This window comes from Mastomys coucha, unplaced genomic scaffold (genome assembly GCF_008632895.1).
Source record: "Mastomys coucha isolate ucsf_1 unplaced genomic scaffold, UCSF_Mcou_1 pScaffold16, whole genome shotgun sequence".
Taxonomy (NCBI): Eukaryota; Metazoa; Chordata; class Mammalia; order Rodentia; family Muridae; genus Mastomys; species Mastomys coucha.
Genome location: NW_022196898.1, coordinates 24,471,322 through 24,492,584, shown reverse-complemented (window position 1 = coordinate 24,492,584; position 21,263 = coordinate 24,471,322). Strand labels below are relative to the sequence as shown.

The window sequence follows — 21,263 nt, the reverse complement described above, 5'->3', positions numbered from 1 at the left end:
ATTGTTTCCACAAACATCCTAATTACAAAAGAGGGCAAAAGTGGAAAGTGTGGGAGGTATCTATCATAGAATTCGAGGCTGGGAAGGAGGTAGAAGTTACTGGTCCTAGTCTCAGGTATCTTGATGCATTTCCCTTGATGAATAGGTTTTTTCCTTCCCCTGCAGAACTTGACCAGTAGGATTGCAATGATAGAAGAATGGTTTATAATGTTTTTTCTAGGCTATTCACAGTTTTGACCATGAAATGCATAGACTTTGAACATGGACTTCCTACGTATATACTTCTGTTTATTTATGTGCATAACAATTTACAGCACATACATTAAAATATTAATTGTGGAAATTAAGGGAAAGATAAACAGAAGTAGAAATAGGTGTTTCTCTTCTACTTCCCAGTCACTTTGTAAGATGTTGGAATTATATGTGCTTGCTGCTCTAGAGAGCAGTGGGCTCAGAGGCAGAGAGGGTTACAGGGGCCCAGAGGTAAGAGAAGGTTATCAAAAGACCACATTTCTCATATGAAAGAAATCTGATTTGAAATAGAGACAGGAGAAATGTAAAGAAAAATATTGCATCAAAGTACAATGAGGAAAGAATTAAGTAAGACATACAATAGATAATACAGGCTGCCTAGAGTAAGAGGGAGCTGGAGGGAAGAAGGAAGAAAAGTTTGTGGTAGAAGTTTAGGATTTTATGTGAATTCACCTGTTATAGGTAAAGCAGAAGTATCCCTACACATTTACATAAATTAGAGGGTTAGGAACACAAGGGAAGTCTGTATGCAGTGTATAGAAACCCTCAAAACTTCATGTTTACTCGATATATTTTATGCTGGCCATGGACTTCTCTTTGTGGTTTTTTTACAGCAGCAGGCACTTCTATCGCTCACAAGATTCAATATATAATTGTGGCTTTACAGATGAAGTCATTTCATATCAGAGAACTAAAATGATTTGGTCAGTGTCAAGCATCGAGACAGTAGCCTTGTTCTAAAGTAATCTCCCAGTTTTCATCCAGTGAAGAGTGCCTGGATATAAAAGAAAGGTGGGAATGGGGTCATAGTCTTAGGACTTCATAGGTGATTGAAGGGAGGAAGAGTTAGAACACATGGACATGCTAATGGTACCCAAAGTGTTGTGTTATAAAGAAGCTTCAATTCAGAGCAATAGTTCTCAACAAGGCAATTTGGTTTCCCCAGAGACTCCTGGCTCTCTGGAAATGTCTGAAGATTTTTTTGAGGGGAGTGCTTTTACCATCAAGAGAGGTTTTCTGCTTGGTTCTGGTGAAGATGTATAATATAGCAGGACCAGGACCAAAGCTGCTGCAGAACCCCTTGGTGTCAATTGTACTGAGGGTGAGAAGCTCTGTATGGGTTTTAAAAAATAAAATAAACTTCTCACTCATTTAGTCATCGATGTACTCTTACACAACTCAACACTTTGAAGTTCTGCTATGCATTCATAAGACATTTGTAACACTCAAGAGTTCTAAGCAAGGTAGGGATGCTACATATGAATCCACTTTGAATTGTTACAATGCATATTTTTGGAGAAGAAGAATATAAAGAGGCTGGAGTTTAATAAGTTAGCCATCATTAGATCATTGCAATAATAAATTCCAAGTACTTAAAATTTTAAGAATGGGAGAGAATGAACAAAACCCAATGTAATGAAGACAAGAGCAAGAACACATAAAGGTTCAATAGGCTCCAAGACAGAGTTAGGTTCTCTTGACTAAGTTGGTGGACTGTTGTCAGTTTATTGGCTGAGGAGTGGAAATGCTTGCAGGCCAGAAATAGAAGATGCAGATGACAGAGATTTTTGAGCTGGATCATTAAAGACACCTTCACTGGGAAAAAGAGAATGCATTCTCCATGGCAAGCAAAACAGAAGAAAATAACACAGATGGAAGTAAACACAAATACTAGTGCTTGGGTCTGACAGGTGATATCATAACAGGCTTTCAACATCCTCACAGAGTTGAAGGTGGCAGCATGTGCTGTCAAGAGTGAGGCATGGGAAACAGGATGACAGAATTCTTTTTTATTTATTTATTTTTTATTATATATTTTCTTTATTTACATTTCAAATGACATCCCCTTTCCTGGTCTCCCCTCGGAAAACAAAAACAAAAACAAAAACAAAACCAAAAAAACCTGTTCACTCCCCCCTCACCCTGCTCACCAACCCACCCTCTCCTGCTTCCTGGCCCTGACAATTCCCTACACTGAAGCATAGAGCCTTTATAGGACCAAGGGCCTCCCCTCCCATTGATGACGGACTAGGCCATCCTCTACTACATATGTAGCTGGAGCCATGAGTCCCACCATGTGTGCTCTTTGGTTGGTGGTCTAGTCCCTGGGAGCTCTGAGGATACTGGTTAGTTCATATTGTTGTTCGTCCTAAGGGGCTGCAAACCCTTCAGCTCCTTGGGTCCTTTCTATGGCTCCTTCATTGGGGACCCTGTGCTCAGTCCAGTGAGACTGCCCCACCTGGGAATCCTTCCCATATTCAATCACCGAACCCAGACAGTATTGCAGATGCCAGCAAGTGGTGACTGACAGGATACTGATATAGCTGTCTCCTGAGAGGCTCTGCCAGTGCCCGACTAATACAGAAGTAGAGGCTCACAACCATCCATTGGAGAGAATTCTTGAGAATGGACGTTTAGAGTAGCAGCTGTGGGAATCATGACTGGGTTGATCGGCAAAGAATTGAACTGATGGCTAAGAAGTCCAAAGTGCCCTTGAGAGCTATTCAGCATGGGTTTCCAGGAAACCCCATAGCATTATTTCATCACAATAATAGGCAGAAAGGGAGAGCTGTGAGTTGAAGGAAAAGTGATCATGCTTGGCATTAAGAACATCTGTGTTTGGGATTTTGGAGGTATGGACATTTTGAATGATGACTAGCTGCAAGATTTTGTTACAATGGTGGGACTGCTAGAGGATCTTAGGTGCCGGAGTGTTGGAGGATCTTCAGGGCTGGATGTCAGGTATGTGGTCACTGAAGTATTTAGAGTTATTAATGAGAAATGGATAGAGAGAAATACTGAGTAGGTTTTCGATATTTAGTGGAAGAGGAACCTCTTGTATACTGATAAAATACAGAGGGAGCAGAAATCTTCAGTGGATGCGAACTGCTGAATGATGGCAGTGTAACAGTATTCCGAGTAAAAGTGCATATCCTCACCCCACCCCATTGCAGTAAGTAAAAGGAAAGAAGTCAGGAACTATTTCCTATTGGTCTGAGACAGTGGCTGATTGGACAGTGCCTACTTAGCATGCAGGCAGCTCAGAGCTTAGTCCCCAGCATCTCATAAAGCCACCCATCCCATGTGAAATGGAGCAGGTAGATCAAAAGCTCAGGGCGATCCTCATCTACATAGTGCATTGGAGACCAGCCTGCCAAAACCAAAACCAAGAAAGTCCTCAAAAGGGAACGAGTTTCTATGGATATATTTCGTGAGAAGCTTTGACTGCCAAAGTGAGCTTCAGTTAACGTGAGCTTCATGGTGAAACATTTTTAGGAGAGATATCAAGTACAAATGATTAAGTGGATTTTTACACAGGATTGTATGGAACAGTAAGGGGGTCTGCAAATACAGATAGTAAACATAGATGGCAAAATTTTAGGAGGTGGGTTGAACATGGATATCATTGAAAAAGCGCCTCCTGAGGGCACTGTGGGTATACAAAAGCACTGGTGCCAGTCTGCAGGTATTTTTGATGCCTGCAGACAACAATCTAACTCAATTGCTCAGTTGTTATGGATGGCAGGGCCAGTTAAACTGTCCTGGCCTTGGGAAGCTCTTGTTCAATGCCTTCTGGCACAGCAATAAGTGTATTAAATTGTTTTTTCAGATATTCAAAAGCATGTAAACATGCATGTGTGCATTAGTATCCATCTAGTAATGCTACTATATCACCCAATTATTTTTCAAGCATAAAAATCAGATTTAATGACAAAATTGAATTAGACTAAAACTAGGAGCATGTAGCTTATTCACTCAAATATTTTTATGTAATTAGGATAATTTGAGGTAAATATGAATACATTTATAGAACAGACAAATATTACTCATAGTAATAAAAATAAATTATAAAATTTCCTTATTAATTACTTTGTTCCCGACATATCTACTTTTCCTAAGGAGCTCATAGCCAGGCAGTTCTCATTGCAATCCAGTTGTATCGTTAAGGTAACCATGCTGAGTAATTCGGTTATAAAAATGAGGTTAAATTTATCTGCAACTTGTATAACATTGCCAACTTAAAAAAATAAAAGTGTGACTCATATAAAAGTTGATGATTTCAATTCTATTTTCTTTTTTGCTGTGTTTGGTAGAGAAAACATCTGAACAGCTACTTCAAAGAATACGAACAATAAGTGCCTCATTGAAGCAAAACCACAGAGAATAATTAGGCCTAAATTTTCAAAGATGACTGCAGTTGGTGCAGCCATAGATATAGAGGCAGTCATTGTTCTCATATCTTCATGTACAAATTGGGCAATTGAGCATGCAAATTGCAAATTGAAAGCTGGGCATGAATCGGCAGTGTCTATGTAAATGCACACCCGCCTCTGTGCTCACTTGTGTACTTTAGATGCTGGTTTTAATAAGACCCAGGTGAGTGTGTTCAGTTATCAGGTTTTTCTGCTGCCTACTATGTTAAGATCCAAAGGTTTCAAGGGATTGTTTATATTGAAATACACAGTATTGACTTTTACTTTCTTGAGTATATTTAACCAATCACACAGACAATTCTGGGATCATAAATAATACATATGATAGGTAAGACCACAATGCTTAAATGCAGTTCTCTAAATTGCACAAATAAGATAATACCATTGGCTTCTGAAGTTATGGGAACAAAGTGATTCAGTCAGAATTCAGTGTAGATTCAGTCTGTACAAATACCAGACTCTTGCATTTCAGGAAGGAGGAAGGGACTTCTAAACCTTCACAATATGAATAATTATAATATTTTCTTAAAACCAATCATGTGGACATATAATATATTTTGTTATACTTAAACTATTTATATACTTGCATGAAAATGGGTTTCTGAAACATTATGTGATAAGAGAAATATTCCTGGTGTCTTTTGAAAAATTTTATCTAAAAACTGGGCATGGTGGCTCATGATTTTAATATCAGTTTATTTAGGATGTTCATGAGTTAGAGTTTAACAGGTACTACTTAGTGAGACCATGTATCCAAAACAACAAAACCAAAAGTCATTCATATGTATGATGTTTATTAATTCTTTCCTTTTAAATTAAAATTTAAGTTAACATATACCTTTAATTACCTTTTTAATTTATATTATCTCAAATAAGACATTTTATAATGTAAGATGCACTCAAATGGTATAGATATTTAACATTCTGTTAATAATTGTACTTTCTTTGGATAAGAGAGTGCTTGGCTAAAAAATAACATCTGTATCCTTAATGCAGCTCTCTGCTGGAAAAGTGAAATTGAAATTACTTAAGGAAGAGGTTCAAGGTGAGCATATTTCTGTATTATATGCTAAAGTTAAGGTTCTTCACATAGTATATATATTCATATAGAGTCTTCACATAAATTTTCTATAAACTGAAATAATTCATGTAGAATAAACCTCCTCAGTTACCGGATGATGATATTTTGGTTTTCAAAATAATTTTTTTTCAATATTTTGCATCAAAATGTCATTTGGAATATCATTAAAACTAATAATTCTCTCCAAAAGCAAAAAACTATTCTTAATAAATTTCAATATAATCTTTAAACCAAGGTGCAATTTTAGCAGTATAAAATTATAAATTACGATGCCAGGCAGTGGTGGTGTATGCCTTTAATCCCAGCACTTGGGAGGCAGGGGCTGACAGACTTCTGAGTTTGAGGCCCAGGCTGGTCTACAGAGTGAGTTCCAGGACAAATAAGGCTACACAGAGAAACAAAACTATATATATATATATATATATATATATATATGTGTGTGTACATATGTATATACATATGTATATGTATATATGTATATAAATATGTATATATATACATATATATATATAAATTATGATACCATTTTAGGACATGAAATAATATTTAAAAGTTCCTTTACATCTTAAAAACTATTGGAATTTACAGTGATCTCAAAACAAACACAATATTTTTCTCAATGTTAAACATATTAATACATGAATATTGGAATAATTTGATGGAAAAAATTATAGAACCCTATACAATACAATATTTATACAAACATATTGTGAGTTGATCTCCATTGTCAAGTTGATGCAATTTAGGCTTACATGGAAACATACTCACCAAGGCTGGACATATCTGTGATAGATTATCTAGACTGGGTTAATTGATTTGGGAAGACACACACCAAATATGGATGGCTCCATTCTATTGTGTAGTGTCACAGACTGAAAAAGTGGACAAAGACAGCTGGCAGCAGCATGCATCTTTCTCTCTCTGCTTCTTGACTTTGAACAGATCATGAGAAGTTGTTTCTCCATGATGACTTCCACCATGACTTCTCTACCACATCTGTATCACCTAGAAAAGAAAGCCAAAACCAGAATCCTCCATCCCTTAAATTGCTTTAGGCAGGTGTGTTTAGTTGTAGAAACAAGGCAAGTAACTAAGTATTACAAATGTATACCATGGTCTGTTTAGAAGTTTTCTAAATGGACTTTGCTTGTATTTAGGGAAAGGAGAATACATAAAAAAAATCTATCAAGATTAATATTCTCAGTATTGTGTAGTGATAAATGTTCAAGTCAATGGAGTCAAAGCAAAGTAGAGAGAAGTTGGATGCATGTGTCTCTTACTCATGACAGTCGGCAGGGATTGTTACAGATTCTACAATGAACAAACACGTCAGACTTGCCTCTGTCCTGTTCTTATGTTGCTACTGCTTAAGTGCTGTGTGAGAATTTGGAAATGCTCATAGTTTCATTATCATACTAATTAAGAAAGTAAACACCATACTTTGGACTGATGATCCTGATATCTTTTCCTTCTAGCTCCAGCAAAACAACAAGTTAGTTACAGCATGGCCCATTCTACTGGAAGTGAAAACACTAAGACTAAAAGAAAAGTTTGTGGACAGTGTGAGAACAAAGCTGCTCTCCTTGTAAGTACACTTCAGTGCAATAGGAGTAGACCTCTCACAGATCCTTAGGCAAACCTCTCCCTCCTGAACCCACTAGCACAGCCCTATGCCGCTCCTTTTCATTACTGTTTCTCTCTGTGATTACCAGGTAAGTTTAACATCTCCAAATATTTACTAAACATTATCCTCTCACTCTCACTTAATAGCACCATTTAAGATCATATCTGCTTTCTTTTCTTTTCCTTCCTATATTTAAATTTTAGAAAATTTGTTTACTTCCAAATGCTTGCCCCCCTCCTGGTACCCCCTCACATCACCCTTTTTCCCCATCCCCTTCTCCTCCAGGAGAGTGACACCCCCTGCCCCAGGTATTCCTATCCTGGAGCATCTCTGCAGGATTAGATACATCTTTTCCCAGGCTACAGCTTTCATGGAGAGAATGCACTCCAGTTGTTGGGGAACCACATAGAGACTGAGTTTCAGATGTGCCAGGAGACAGGAGCCTAGTCTAACTGTCCTCTGAGAGTTTCTGCCCAGAAGCTGAGTGAAACCGATCCAGATACAAACCATCAAATATTGGACAGAGGTTGGGGACCCTTATGGAAGATTTGAGGGAGGGATTGATGACAGAATGGTAATACCACAATAAGACCAACAGAGTCAACTAACCTGAACACCAAGACCTCTCAGAGACTGAGCCACCAACCAAATAACATACAAATGCTGGATCCTCTTACTTTTCAATCATGTTTGCAACACACATACATGCAACAATATCTGTAAAGCAAACACAATGTCCTGTCATAATTTTGGCCACCTTGGTCACCACTCCCCATATGTTTCTTTTTAGTAGTTTCATATCTTACCTGTTTTACCTTGATAAGATTAAGTGGTTTTCAGTTTGAAACTTTGCATGTCACTTCCCCTGTAAAGTACCTGACCTCAGTAAGTAACCGAGTCTTTCTGTAGATGATTTCCCATCTGTGGATTATGCCACAAAAGGCATGGATGATTGTAACTTAATAAAATGCTTACCGTTGCATCCGACACATACAAAAAAGATAACAACTAAAATGTTTTTGTTGTTAGCTTATCACCTTTAGAATTTATGTATTTACAAATTCTAAATTTACAATTCTAAATGTATAATTTAAAATGACATATCAGTGGCTTTAGGCTATTTCTTTATGCCAACATTAGAAAGTCAAGTAATATATTAATTGGCATATGTAGATGATTTAATTAGATTGAAATGAGTTCTGAAAACTAATACAGATTCTAACAAATTCCAATTTGGAATTTGCCCAATCAACTGGATAGTTTTTAAAACTGCATGCCGGTGTTTGAGGAAGCCATACAACAGAATGGCATCCTTATTTTTGGGTTAGTAAGTTTCTGCCAGTTGCATAAACTGCCTAAAAAGATTTTCCACTTGGTAGTCATTTTAACCCATTTAAATCTAAATATGCCTGTATAACAAAATATGTGAGCTAAGTTGGCAATTCTAGCTTTGATCTTTCAGTCTACAAATATCTGTTGGGCTGCTTTCTTTAAGCATCTGTTAATAAATACTTGGCTTAGAATTATATGCTGCACCTGGTTTCAAGTTTTCTGCATCATATTATGTGGTAGAAACTGCCAAAGTTTTATGAGGAATTCAGTGAAATATTAGGAGGTGTATTTAAGAAAATTATGCAGAATGCATTTTGAAATAGTCATTAGTATAATCATGCTACCACATAGTTATATCTTTAACACTTATGTGAGACTTCAAAATTGCACAATTAAAGACTTTTTGCTATGACTACTTAGACTTTAGTACTTAGACTCTTTGTTCTTGTTAAATAAAAAATTCCAGATTTATGTTCTTACTCACCACTAAAATTATATTTAATTAATAATAGATCATAGTCATCTAAAATATCAGTTTTATTTTCTTAAGGATTATTTTTAGTTTTTCATGCATGGATTCCTTTGATATGTCATGCTTGATCTTCTTGAACATACAAGTGAGTGGTGAAGCCACAATAATATCCATGCTGTATGACGTAAAGCTCCAGATCTGAACCATGATAAACACTGCTGTCCACTCAATCACTGACCATTCTCAGCAATATTAATCATTTCTTGGCATAGACCTTCTGACACACTCGCTGTTCTTTGCATTCACCTTCTCTTTCATGTTTTCAGTCATGGTTCTCAGCCTGGACCAAACTGAAACAAAGGAAGTCTCTTAGTTATTTACCCTTCAGCTCACTGTGCTGTGAAGGTGTTGAAGCAAAACTATAGCTCCATAATAGTATCTTCATTCATAATAAAGTTTTGTTACCCCTCTCTCTACCTGAAGGGTATACAACAGGTCCAAACTTTGCTCAGTTCAGACATGACAATTTCATACCATGAAGCTCAATGATGAGTATCTTACGGACCATGGCCTGCGACCATTTCACTCATCACAAACAATATATCTTGCCTTTTATTCTTTGTGAACAAATCTGACAACTTTTTTGAAACTATATTTTAAGGAAACACAAGGAATATACAAGAAAGGTGTAAATTCAATGAAATATGTTGAAATTTTTGAAAGGGACATTTTATATTGTTTTCAGCCAGTGTCAATATATATAAAAATAAAACATACCATAAAGTGAGAGATTTTAGCGTATAATATTGTCTTATTTCCACCAGCTCAAGGAATGTCTTGGTGCTACTAATTGTCTTATGGTCATTATGAAATGTTTCATGTTTACATGCATATAATATATATAACCCAACCCATCACTGTTATTATACGTATTTGATCTGAGAGTAGTTGTTCCATGTAAAACATTAGTATTTCAGTATGTTTTCATTCCAATGACATCTGTAGTTTGAGGAATAAATGTGAAGACAATAACACCATTGTGCAAATCTTTTCTGAAAGTCACGCTGTCATTGTGCAGTATATCATATGAACACACATGTGTCTTTAAAGGTATGTCTGGAATGTGGCGAAGACTATTGTTCAGGATGCTTTGCTAAAATGCACCAGAAGGGGGCACTGAAGTTCCACAGAACAACTCTTTTACAGGTAGGACACTAGCATCTATTCCAATGATGTTAGTTACCACATAACATAGCATGCATTTAAACATATCTTATTAATCAGAGTTCAAAAATACATTAATTTCTAAATTGCTGTTATGTACATCTATCTCTGACATGTATCTTAAAATTATTTACACTGGTGATCATTAATGTTGTAATCATTTGTCATAAATTAATTCCTTTTATTGTTGGAGTGAGTACCTTCTAGGAAGCTGGGTAGTGCCTTCTAGGAAGCTAGATAGTGACATCCTGATGGTAAGAATCTGGAGATAAAATGAGAATCAAAGATGTGACTTAATAGGTAAAGATACTAACAGTCCACAGAGAATGACTATTTGTCAGGAGATGATAACCAGATTTGTGTTTGGAAATGTATATGTGAGATTCCAATCTGTATTTCAATCTACTTCCAATCTCATGTCCTCTCACTACCACTACACTCCCTCCCTCCTTCTCTCTCTCTCTCTCTCTCTCTCTCTCTCTCTCTCTCTCTCTCTCTCTTACACACGCACACACATACACACACACACAGATTCTGACCCATTATGATGAGGAAAATAAAGCATCTAATAGATCTCCCTCATATGTGCCAAATTCCATTCCATACACATGCCCACCCCCCGTGTGTGTGTGTGTGTGTGTGTGTGTGTGTGTAGGCTAGCTGAAGCCATCATTCTTGATGAACCTTCAGCAGTGTTTTTGTGTCTTTCTTTATCCCTGAGAACCTAAGCTTGCTGCTTAGGCTAGGCTGCCTGACCCAGGAGTCACGGGATCTTTTTCTCTCCACCATCACAGCACCCAGTTTACAAATGTATTCCACCATGCCTGGCTTTCCACGAGTGCTGAGTGTTTGGCTTCTGGGCAAGCATATTACTTAGGGAGCTACTTTCTCATCCCCTGTACATTACTTTGCAGTGTTTGGAGCTTGCAAACAGAAAGGACAAATAACATGGAAAACCGAACACTCATTACCTTGTGGTAATTTAACTGAATACCTCTAGAGATCAGAATTAATCTATAAAAGGGGATCTAACTGTTAAAATGTAACTACTGTAAAATTCCTCCTGATGAATGTAAACACCCAATGGATGATCTTACTGTAAGTTCCGAATACAAAGTTTCCCCTGGATGGTTTCTTCAGTCTGCTTGATTCACTCAGTGAATTGAAACATTAGGAAGCTTTGTAATACTGATAAAAAGGAGATCGAACCACAGCTTCTTCCTTTAATCTTAGTGCTTGAGCTTCTTAATGTATTCAAATTGACTTCTTTCCTCTGGATTCTCTTCCTATTTCCCCTCTGTCTGTCTGGACCCACACATCCTTCACAGCACTTTGATATGACTTTCTGTAGATATGTGGATATAATGTGGGTCCAATCATGCTCATCAAAACAACCCAAACTAGAGAGTACCGAGACTTTTTTTGTCCTTATTTCCCTATCCGAATCATTGAAATGTATTCTATAACTTGATTTAGATTAATCTGATCTTTTCAGATTCAAATCCTATGAAATTCTAAAAGTAGAATCAAGAAAGTGAGAAAGCATTTACTATGCACATATTAACAATTATACATTTATTTTGAAATGTAAATCTCTTGTGGGCTCCATTGTGCCTTTGCAGAGAACACTTATAGCAGTCTGCAGGCTATTTTTGCATTTATCAGTTGAACATATGCAAGCTCATTTGGTGGTTCCATGTACCCCTGCCTGGAGAAACATTACCCAAATCAAGCCAATGAACATATCACTTACATCTTCCACCATGTTCTTTCTTTTACTTGTGTGTGTGTGTGTGTGTGTGTGTGTGTGTGTGTGTGCGTGTATGTGTGATAAGAACAGAAGATATATTGCTGTCATAGTACTTCTTAGTTTTGACTGAAGATGAAGAAATGTTGTTAAGCCACAAATAGAAAATTGATATTTAAGCTCCTTAGGAATTTGAAATTGAGAAAACACATTTGTCTCTAAAAGTTAGCATGGATGAGTTTAATCTGTATATGAATCAAAAAGTCTGAGAAGCCACACTAGCTCCTCTGAAGGTTTTGATGCATTAAAAATGCCATCTAATACTGAGAACATTGCCTTCTACTTGTTGCCCTGTCTTCTTTCTTTCTTTCTTTCTTTCTTCCTTCCTTCCTTCCTTCCTTCCTTCCTTCCTTCCTTCCTTCTTTCTTTCTTTCTTTCTTTCTTTCTTTCTTTCTTTCCTTCCTTCCTTCCTTCCTTCCTTCCTTCCTTCCTTCCTTCCTTCCTTTTTCTTTCTTTCTTTCTTTTTTTCTTTCGGTTTTTCATGAAAAGGTTTGCCTGTATAGCCCTGGCTGTCCTGGATCTCACTCTGTTGATTAAAGTGCTGGGATTAAAGGCATGCACTACCATTGCCTGGCTTAAGTGTTTGCTTTTGAAGAGTTGCCTTGGTCTTTTTCTTCTTTCTTTCTTTCTTCCTTTCTTTCTTTCTTTCTTTCTTTCTTTCTTTCTTTCTTTCTTTCTTTCTTTCTTTCCTCTCTCCACCCTCTCTGTCTCTCTGTCTCTCTCTCTCTACCCCTGCTATTTCTTGCGCATTTATGCTTTTCTTCTTGGTTCTTGGCCTTGTCTACCAACTGGTCAGTAATTTGGATATCTTTACTTTGTAGATTTCATTCATGAAAAGTATTTTTGATTTTTGTGTTTAATCATTTTGGTAGCGATTACAGTCACAAGATTTCATTGACCTCTGAATTTATACGTAATCTGAGAATTGGGCCAGATAGTGAACATGAAAATATTAAGTATTACTATAGAAATAATATTTCTATATAAGGAGAAAACATTCTTGGCTAGTGGCTATTTACTATATTTTATAATTTTTAATCTATGGTAATCATTGTAGTTTTATAATATATAAGCAAATTTGATAATTTTAAACCATATAAATTATTGGTCTATGGATCAATTCATCTTGTGATTTAGTCATTACATGCATTTGTAGAATGCTACATAGCATTTTTAAATATCACTTTAAAGAAATAAAAGTCCGTACAATAAAATACCAAGCTGTTTGTTACAATTCCCATGATGACTAACAGTGATGTTAAGAGATTCTCTGTTTAATTTATGATTTATTTATGATTGGCAATGATTGAAACATGTCAGGTTTCCATGCTTCTTTCAAGTCCTGTTAAATAGTTAATCTTGTGCAGAATAAAGTATAAAGATGTGGGAGCAGTTGCAAACTACAAAAGTTGTATTTTGTAGTTTTATTGTCAAAACTGAAACTTGAAGTTTTTTTTTTTCAAACTGTAGCCATGGGTCCTCCTAAAGAGTACACATGGGGGTACCCATGGCTCCAGCTGGATATGGAGCAGAGGATTGCCTTATATGGCATCAATGGAAGTGGAGCCCATGGTCCTATGTAGGCTGGATGACCCAGGATAGGGGAATGCTAGGGCACTGAGGTACTGGGTGGGTGGGTGGGAGGGTGGGTGAGCAGGGTAAGGGAAGAAGAGATAGGGGGTTTGTGGAGGGGAAACTGAGAAGGGAGGAATAACATTTGAAATGTAAATAAATAAAATAACCAATAAAAATGAAAAAAAGAAAAATATGGTCTTAATGTATCAAACATTTATATTTCCTTTTAAGATAAATTCTCAGACATGGGAAAACACTAATCAGAGAAATAGAAGGCTGGAGAAAAGACAAAAGGCATTCTACTGTGAAGTGAGACATTCACAGGGGAGGTTGGATTAAGTAAATCATTAATAGATAGATTATAGTAAGTAGCTTTTCTTAATTAGAATGGAGATTCTCTTAAATGCAAAGTTGAAACCTCAGAATGGGGGTGGTTACAAAAAAAAATGAAGAGACTATTCAGGGTATAAATTCATATTGCTTGCGTAAGGCATCTTATCTCCAAGGAAAGGTGTTTTTACATATACATGAGTGTAACTAGGAATACTTGTTCACATATATCAACATACCTGGAAATAATTGCTGTGTACATGAATCTCAGTAGCAGAATACAATCAATTTATGCTTATTAACTTCATTACATTTCAAATTATATTTTTAAGTTGACATTGTTCATTACCCAAATTTAGGCTCACATTATCACTGTCCCGTTAGGGTTTAAAATTTATATTTTGGTACAATGATTAGTTGTTGTGGAGAATATCGTAATTACTTGGGTAGTCTTACAAAGGCCATTTGCCATACAAATGCATATTGCAGGTGTGATGTGCGTGTCCCTCAGAGTCTCTTACTTATAGCCTGGTACTCTTTTCCTTGACTGTTCCAACACTGCTGCAGATAGGCCAGTATTGAGACTCTCTCCAAGAACTTTTCTTTCTTTTAGTATCTACCAATTCTAACACTACTTTTAAGTGGCAGCTTGGTTTGTTTGTATTCTGCTAATATTACAATATACCACGCAAACTGTATAATTTATAGACAATAAACACTATATTCAGATCACAGTTTTTGAGGCCAGAAGGGGCACACTTGAGGGACTGCCTCTGGAAAAGAGGGCCTTGCAGCAGGCAAGACAGTCCAGAGACTTGAGGCTGTATAGACCATTACTACAGGGACAGAGGCAAAATTCCAAGGGAAACTATTGATACATGATTTGATTGGGCAGAATCATCTTGTAGTGATCTTACCTCGTACCACCACATCTCAGCACATCACAAGTGGCGTTTACATCCGAATGAATCCTGGAGGGAGACCTACATTCCACAGCATAATCACCATCCTATCCCCTCCCAAATACTTCAAACAGCCTATTTGTTTCAATTTGGACCAATTCTGGTGATCATTATCATTTCCGCACTGACGTCAGTAATTTTCCTTGCCCTGCTTTTCAATCTTATCTTGCCTCAAGTTGGTGTTTCCTGACCACTCTTTAGTAAAACTCTGGAAGACTAATTCTACAATTATTTTTGAGGAGAACTCGATCCTTGACAATGTAGAATTCAGGGTAAACTTATAGCTTGTTATTGGCTTCAGTTTAGGGAATGATAGAATTTTTTAAAGGTCAGTGTATAGAAACTGATAAGTCAGTATTCAAGTGTGAAGGTATAAATAGGTACAGCAGCTATACTACAGACACAGTAAAAAATCACCAGTAATACCATGGGTATTAAGACAATGAACTAATTTCTGTTTCTTAGAATTGTCCAGATATCTTTTGGAGGGTAGAGTTACCCAGGCGGTTGACTGAAGACTAAATTGCAACACATTCCACTATGGACCCATGAATGATGATTAGCCTAGAGCTCACTCAGTATCTTCTTCTAAAGTCATCAATAAGGTAGACTGAGGCAGATACCCAGAAGTTACCCTTCAAGGGAATTATCACATGCTTACTTGATCTTACAGTCAAATTACAAAATGATTCTGGAAATACTATAAACCTATATATATCAATGCTGTACTACAGGGAAAAGTAAAATATATAAAATACATTTGACAGCTGGGTACTGTCATTTCTTTACTATTGCTTCGGTATGAATGATCCTTATTCCAACCACACAGGGCTAAGTTCATTCCATTTTAATCCAATTATCACTTAGTGCAAACTAAATTAAGGGATTCTTAAAAATTATATTACTATTTGCTGCTCACTCTTCCATGTCTTCTGATAAAATTCCAACTCCTATAAGAAATGTACCACATTTGTTAGTGACTGAATTCTCAGTTCCTGTACCTGGCTCTTAGAAATCAATTTTTGAGAGAATAAAAATCTGAATGGATTCCTAATGATATGATCATATCCCTGGAAGTAGCATAAACCAGGATTTTAGATAGCAAAAGTTTTTTTCTCTATATTTTGAAAGCTAAAGAATTTATTAGCCAAAATTTAATAAAGAATATAAATATTAATATGCTATACAGGTGAAACATTTACAAAATTTTTCCCTCATATGTGTCAAATTTAGCCTTTAGGTAACTTTGTAGTTCCTGGAAAATTAGAAAAAGGTGCCTGTGAAACATATTTATAGTAAATATGACTTGTATAAGCCAAGTTCTATTTTAGCAGGGAAAAACTGCAGACAGAGGGTAAATAGAGCTCCCTACCTGCAGATAGCTTTGTAACTGCTTTAGCCCCTGTGGGGTTTGAGAAGCTATGGAGTGCACATTGGCTCCCTGGAAAATAAGAAGTGAAAGCCAGGCATACCAGAGCTCTGCTTCTGCCTAGACCCCCTACACAGGGCCCCTCCCAGAACAAACACTGAAGCTGTCCTGCTGGCAAGCCAATATGCCTATTTCTGAGTTAACTGCTGCCCAGCTTGTTGAAAGCATTGAGAGTCTGACAGTTTAACTCAGGCAGAATGCCTGGTCAACGGTTCATTTAAGTGTTTGATCATACACTCAGAATTTCAAAGTTCGATTGATATAAAGACCAATAAAAATAGTTTTCTGGGTACAATTGATAGGATTATTTTTCACAGAGAAGATACTATAGATATAATCATGTAAGATGTACAGTTCAGTGGATGTTAGTGTTCTTACTGATATGTATAATTACTGGTCTAGTTAATTTTGAGCATGGGTATCAGTCAAAGTGAAACTCAAATGATCCTTCATTGTTACTGTCAGATTTTGGCCATTCTTATTCATTCCCAATTCTTCTATTTTCTCTCTCTTCTCTTTCTTTCTCTTAGCCTGATTTCCAATAATATGTGACTTGTGATCAGTTTACTTTACTATCATGTTCTAAGCATTAGTTGTCACTGGGCCTCAGTGTTTTGCTGGTTTTTATGTACAAGTAGCAGCACTGTTACACGACTGCCAGAGTTTATCATCCCATTCATCGTTAGATGGTTATCTGTGTTGCCTTCACATTTAAGGCTATTGTAAATACAATTTTCAATTTAAGTTTTTATTTGAGTTGTTTGTTTTGCTATACTTTTGTGTCTATATGTTGCAGGGGATAACAGGGTCTCTCTATATTGCTAGCTGGCCTGAACTTGTAATTTTTCTTAGTCTCCTGAAACCAGAATCACATATGTACATGTTACTGACTAACTTGTTTTAAGATAGTGTCTCCTATAGGACAATAAATTCACTAGATAGGCCAGACTACATAGCTCAGGATCTCTTAGGAATCCTTCTATTTGCTTTCTGAGAGTTGGAGCTACAGTTACACATCACTGTATGTGGCTTCTGTCTGAAACTGTCCTGCAGTTTCATAAACTTGGGTTCTCTCAGAAGAAGGACCAAAGGACCTGAAATATAGGATTCGAGAACAAGAGAAACACAAAGCAAAGTTGCGCCCCAATCAAGGCTTCATACTTTACTTCAGGTATTCAGAAAATATATATAGGTAAATGAAAAACCGAAACCGAATCTCTAGGTTACAAGATATTTGCATAACATAAACACTGCAGAAGAAGTCAGGCACCAAGTTCCCCAGCCCCAGCAACTCAGAAGATTTCCAGGAGGTAGGTGTGTATATCAGTGTGAATTTCCAGGCAGCTGCTCCAAGGAAGATCCAACAGTCTGCAGAGAGCCTTTGTCTTGGCTCCCCAGGTGGTAGCCTCCGAGCAGAGACTGCCAGAGTCTGAAGGCTGAGCTGAAGGGGGAGGTAACAGAGGCTCTTCACATGGGTTCTAGGAATTTTCAGTTAGACCCTTATACTTTCCAAAGAGTGACTTTGTCAACTGAGTCATTTACTTAGACAAGAAAACTTGGGAAAGAGAAATGAAGGGAATTAGAAATGTAGGCAGAAGAGAAAGTAGGGCTTCTATTGTCATTCAAGAGCAAGACCATGGATGCCTTAGAGAATATATTATAAAAGGAGTAACAGGTAGAGCAGCCAATACAGTAGAGAGGATCCCTGCAGTGAATGGATTTAATGTAGAGAAGTTGAAAGTTAATTTCAAAGGGAGAAGAAAGTAGTCATTCATGTTTGTACTAAGAGGGTCTTAAGATAGAGTCATATATACAAACTCAGAAACTTGTAGTACTATGGATAAAAGTCAATTCAATGATGCTATAAAATGTTTTCTGCTTGTAGCATTTGCTATGTGTATTCCTAGAATTTTAACCTTATCTTTATGCCATTTACATTCAATGCTTATGACACCAAGTAACATTAATTATAAGTTCAAAGAATTTAAAACAATCTTTACATGTAGTAATATTTTTCATAATTTTCTTGAGGAAAAATCACAATATAAAATTTTCACATAATTAATGTATAAAGTTTGATAGATTTTGACACATTCATGGGCCCATTATCACCGTAGTTATTACAATAAACTTAATTGATTATTGTAAAAAGTACCCTGGTTCCATTAAACCATGTGTGTTGGAGGAGACGACATTTAACATGGAGGGAGAGAAAAAGCTGTAATGAATAAATGCATAGGAGACAAAACATTGCATGAGTATATTACTATGTGATAACCCAAACAGTCAAATGTATAGTCAAACTACAATAATGAATTCTAATGTGTAATAGGAGAGGGAAATCATAGATAGAGTTCATGAAGTTCAAAGATGATTTATGCCTTGGACTGAAGAAACAACTCAGTCATTGTATTGGCTGCTCTTCCACAGGCTGCAGGCTTGATTCTTAGTACTCACATGACTGCTCATAATGAACTGTAACTTCAATTTCTGGTAATATTAGAACCTCTTCCAGCCTCTGAGATCAACAGGCACATGTGTTGTACAAACATGTATGCAGATAAAATTCTCAAACACAGAAATTTATAAATAAAAATATTTTAAAAGATGAGTGAATTCTACAGTTCTGATAGTTACAGAAGTGTCTGTAGTGACAGTAAGCCTTGTAATGAGGGCTTTTCCCACACATGCAAATTAACACATTTGGCAAAATTTTTATAAAGTAGTAAATGTAAGTTTCAAATTTTAATTTTTCACATATTTACCAATTCGTATCTCCTCCTTATTCAAGTTTTGGATAATAAAATGTTATGTGGGTAATCTTTGATGTCTCACCAAATATCTAAACTTTTATTTGATGACACAATGCTGGATATTTTGGGAGCCTTTATTCTATGTAAATAAGGACTCAGTTGTCTCCTGCTTTTTCATAAGGTTTGACAGATTTACAGTGGTTTTGGTTAAATTAGTTTAGGCTCATCACTCTTTATAGAATAAAATTGTTCAGTGGTGATGCAAGAGAAATACTATATTTAATACCCAAATATGACAGATTTCTTGATCTCTCTTTGCTGGTGAATTTATTCTGCTATGTCTAAAACTCTGCTATTCAAATAATTGAATGTGAAATCATTTGTCCTTCGTGTAGCTCAAATATGAGTAATTACTGAAAGCAGCTAACTCAGCTGAATGCATTCATTATACATGTAATATTAGCTGAAAACAAGAGCAAGTTCTTGCTAAGATAATTAATATAGTACATAATTATATGGCATTGAAACTGCAAATAGGTAGCAAGATTGCAGGTGTGAATTTCCTGTTTTGCTTTCTTTGGTTATCCTGCCTTAAAGATTGCTCCTTAAGAAGAAGTTCTTGATACAATAAAAATTGAAAGGTACAATTATTTAGACACAAATCATGTTTTTCTTTTCCTGAAGCTGGATGCTTGCATGTTTGAAAATACATTATATTCAGAGCGATTGGATTCACATGTCGTCTTGTCCTTTAAAAACATTTTAACTGAATGATATGTGCTTTATTTCATATGGTCTGTATCCTTATGATAGTATAAAATATCAAATCTGGATAATATTTACATGGCACCATTTATCTACTGTATGATAGATTGCATTGGTAATAAATAACAAATAAATAAACTACAAATGCCAAGACCCTTGATCTTTTTGATTATCTTCTTAGTGTAAAGGAAAAACATTTCAGCAATTAGTAAAACCTGAGAGAAACCAGCCAGAACTTTATAGAAAAGGTGCATCTAAAGTCTAATTTCTGCTTCAGATTTGAAGTTGATGGAAAGTTCAGGCACATGACTTTGTTTTGGTTTTGTTTGTTTTAAATTATTTTATTTATTTATATTCCAGGTATTGCCCCACCTCCCAGTCCCCCAGTTCTTCTTCCAATTCCTCATCCCCCTTTTCTCTGAAAGGATGCTCTTTCCTTCCCCTGCTCCAGGCATCTTCATTTTCTGGGGCCTCTTGTCTCTGCAGGATTAGGTTCATCCTCTCCAAATGAGGCCAGACAAGGTAGTTCTCAGCTACATATGTGCTGGGGACCTCCGATCAGTCAGTGTATGCTCGTTGATTGGTGGCTTAGTCTCTGGGAGCTTCCAGGTTTCTGGGTTAGTTGGGATTGTTGTTTTTCCTATGGGGCTGCAATTCCTTTCAGCATAGTCAATCCTTCCCCTAACTCTGCCATAGGGATCCTGAGGTGTCTCAACCCCAGTCTAATGGTTGTCTGTAAAGATCTGCTTCTGTCTCAGTCAGCTGCTGGTAGAGCCTCTCAGAGGACAGCCCCATGCTAGGCTCCTGTTTATAAGCACAACATAGCAACAGTAATAGTGTCAGGCTTTGATGCCTACCAATGCAATTGATCCCAAGTTGGACTGGTCACTGGGCAGCCCTTCCGTAAGTTCTGCTCCATTTTTGTCCCTGCATTTCTTTTAGACAGGAGGTTATATATATAAAACCTCCATATAAGCCCCATATACATATATATATATATATATATATAGTATATTAGCCATCTATCAGATATAGGGTTAATGAAGATCTTTTTCCAATCTGTAGGTTGCCTTTTGTGCTATTGACAGTGTCCTTTGCCTTACAGAAGCTTTTCATGAGGTCCCATTCATCAATTATTCATCTTAGAGAATGGATCATTGGTGTTCTATCTGTTCAGGAAATCTTACACTGTGAGAATGCATCTGAGGTTATTTCTCATTTTCTCTTCTACTAGATTCAGTGTATCTGGTTTTATGGTGAAGTTTTTGATCCACTTACTCTTGAGCTTTGTACAAGGTGATAAATTTGGATCTATTTCCACATGATTTTTGTATTTCCAGGATTTGGTTACTATCTGGTTTCCAATTAGTGCAAAAAGTTTTTCCAATTTGGACCATTACACACCTTATGCAGTTGCCACAGTTTTTTTTTTTTTTTTTTTTT

The 21,263-nt window shown here is 36.5% G+C and overlaps 1 protein-coding gene across 4 annotated transcripts in view; it reads left to right on the top strand.

The window, feature by feature from the left end:
• Window positions 1–21,263, top strand: part of Zbbx (zinc finger B-box domain containing) — a 112,636-nt gene that overhangs the window by 18,824 nt on the left and 72,549 nt on the right. For 2 of the 4 annotated variants that reach the window (XM_031374100.1, XM_031374099.1), the window contains exons 5-7: window positions 5,463–5,511; window positions 7,023–7,132; window positions 10,086–10,181. In XM_031374100.1, coding sequence (XP_031229960.1) covers window positions 5,463–5,511; window positions 7,023–7,132; window positions 10,086–10,181 — 255 coding nt within the window. Of the gene's footprint in view, window positions 1–2,813; window positions 2,995–5,462; window positions 5,512–7,022; window positions 7,133–10,085; window positions 10,182–21,263 lie in introns of those variants that run through there. The other 2 variants (XM_031374102.1, XM_031374101.1) reach the window with 2 other exon arrangements.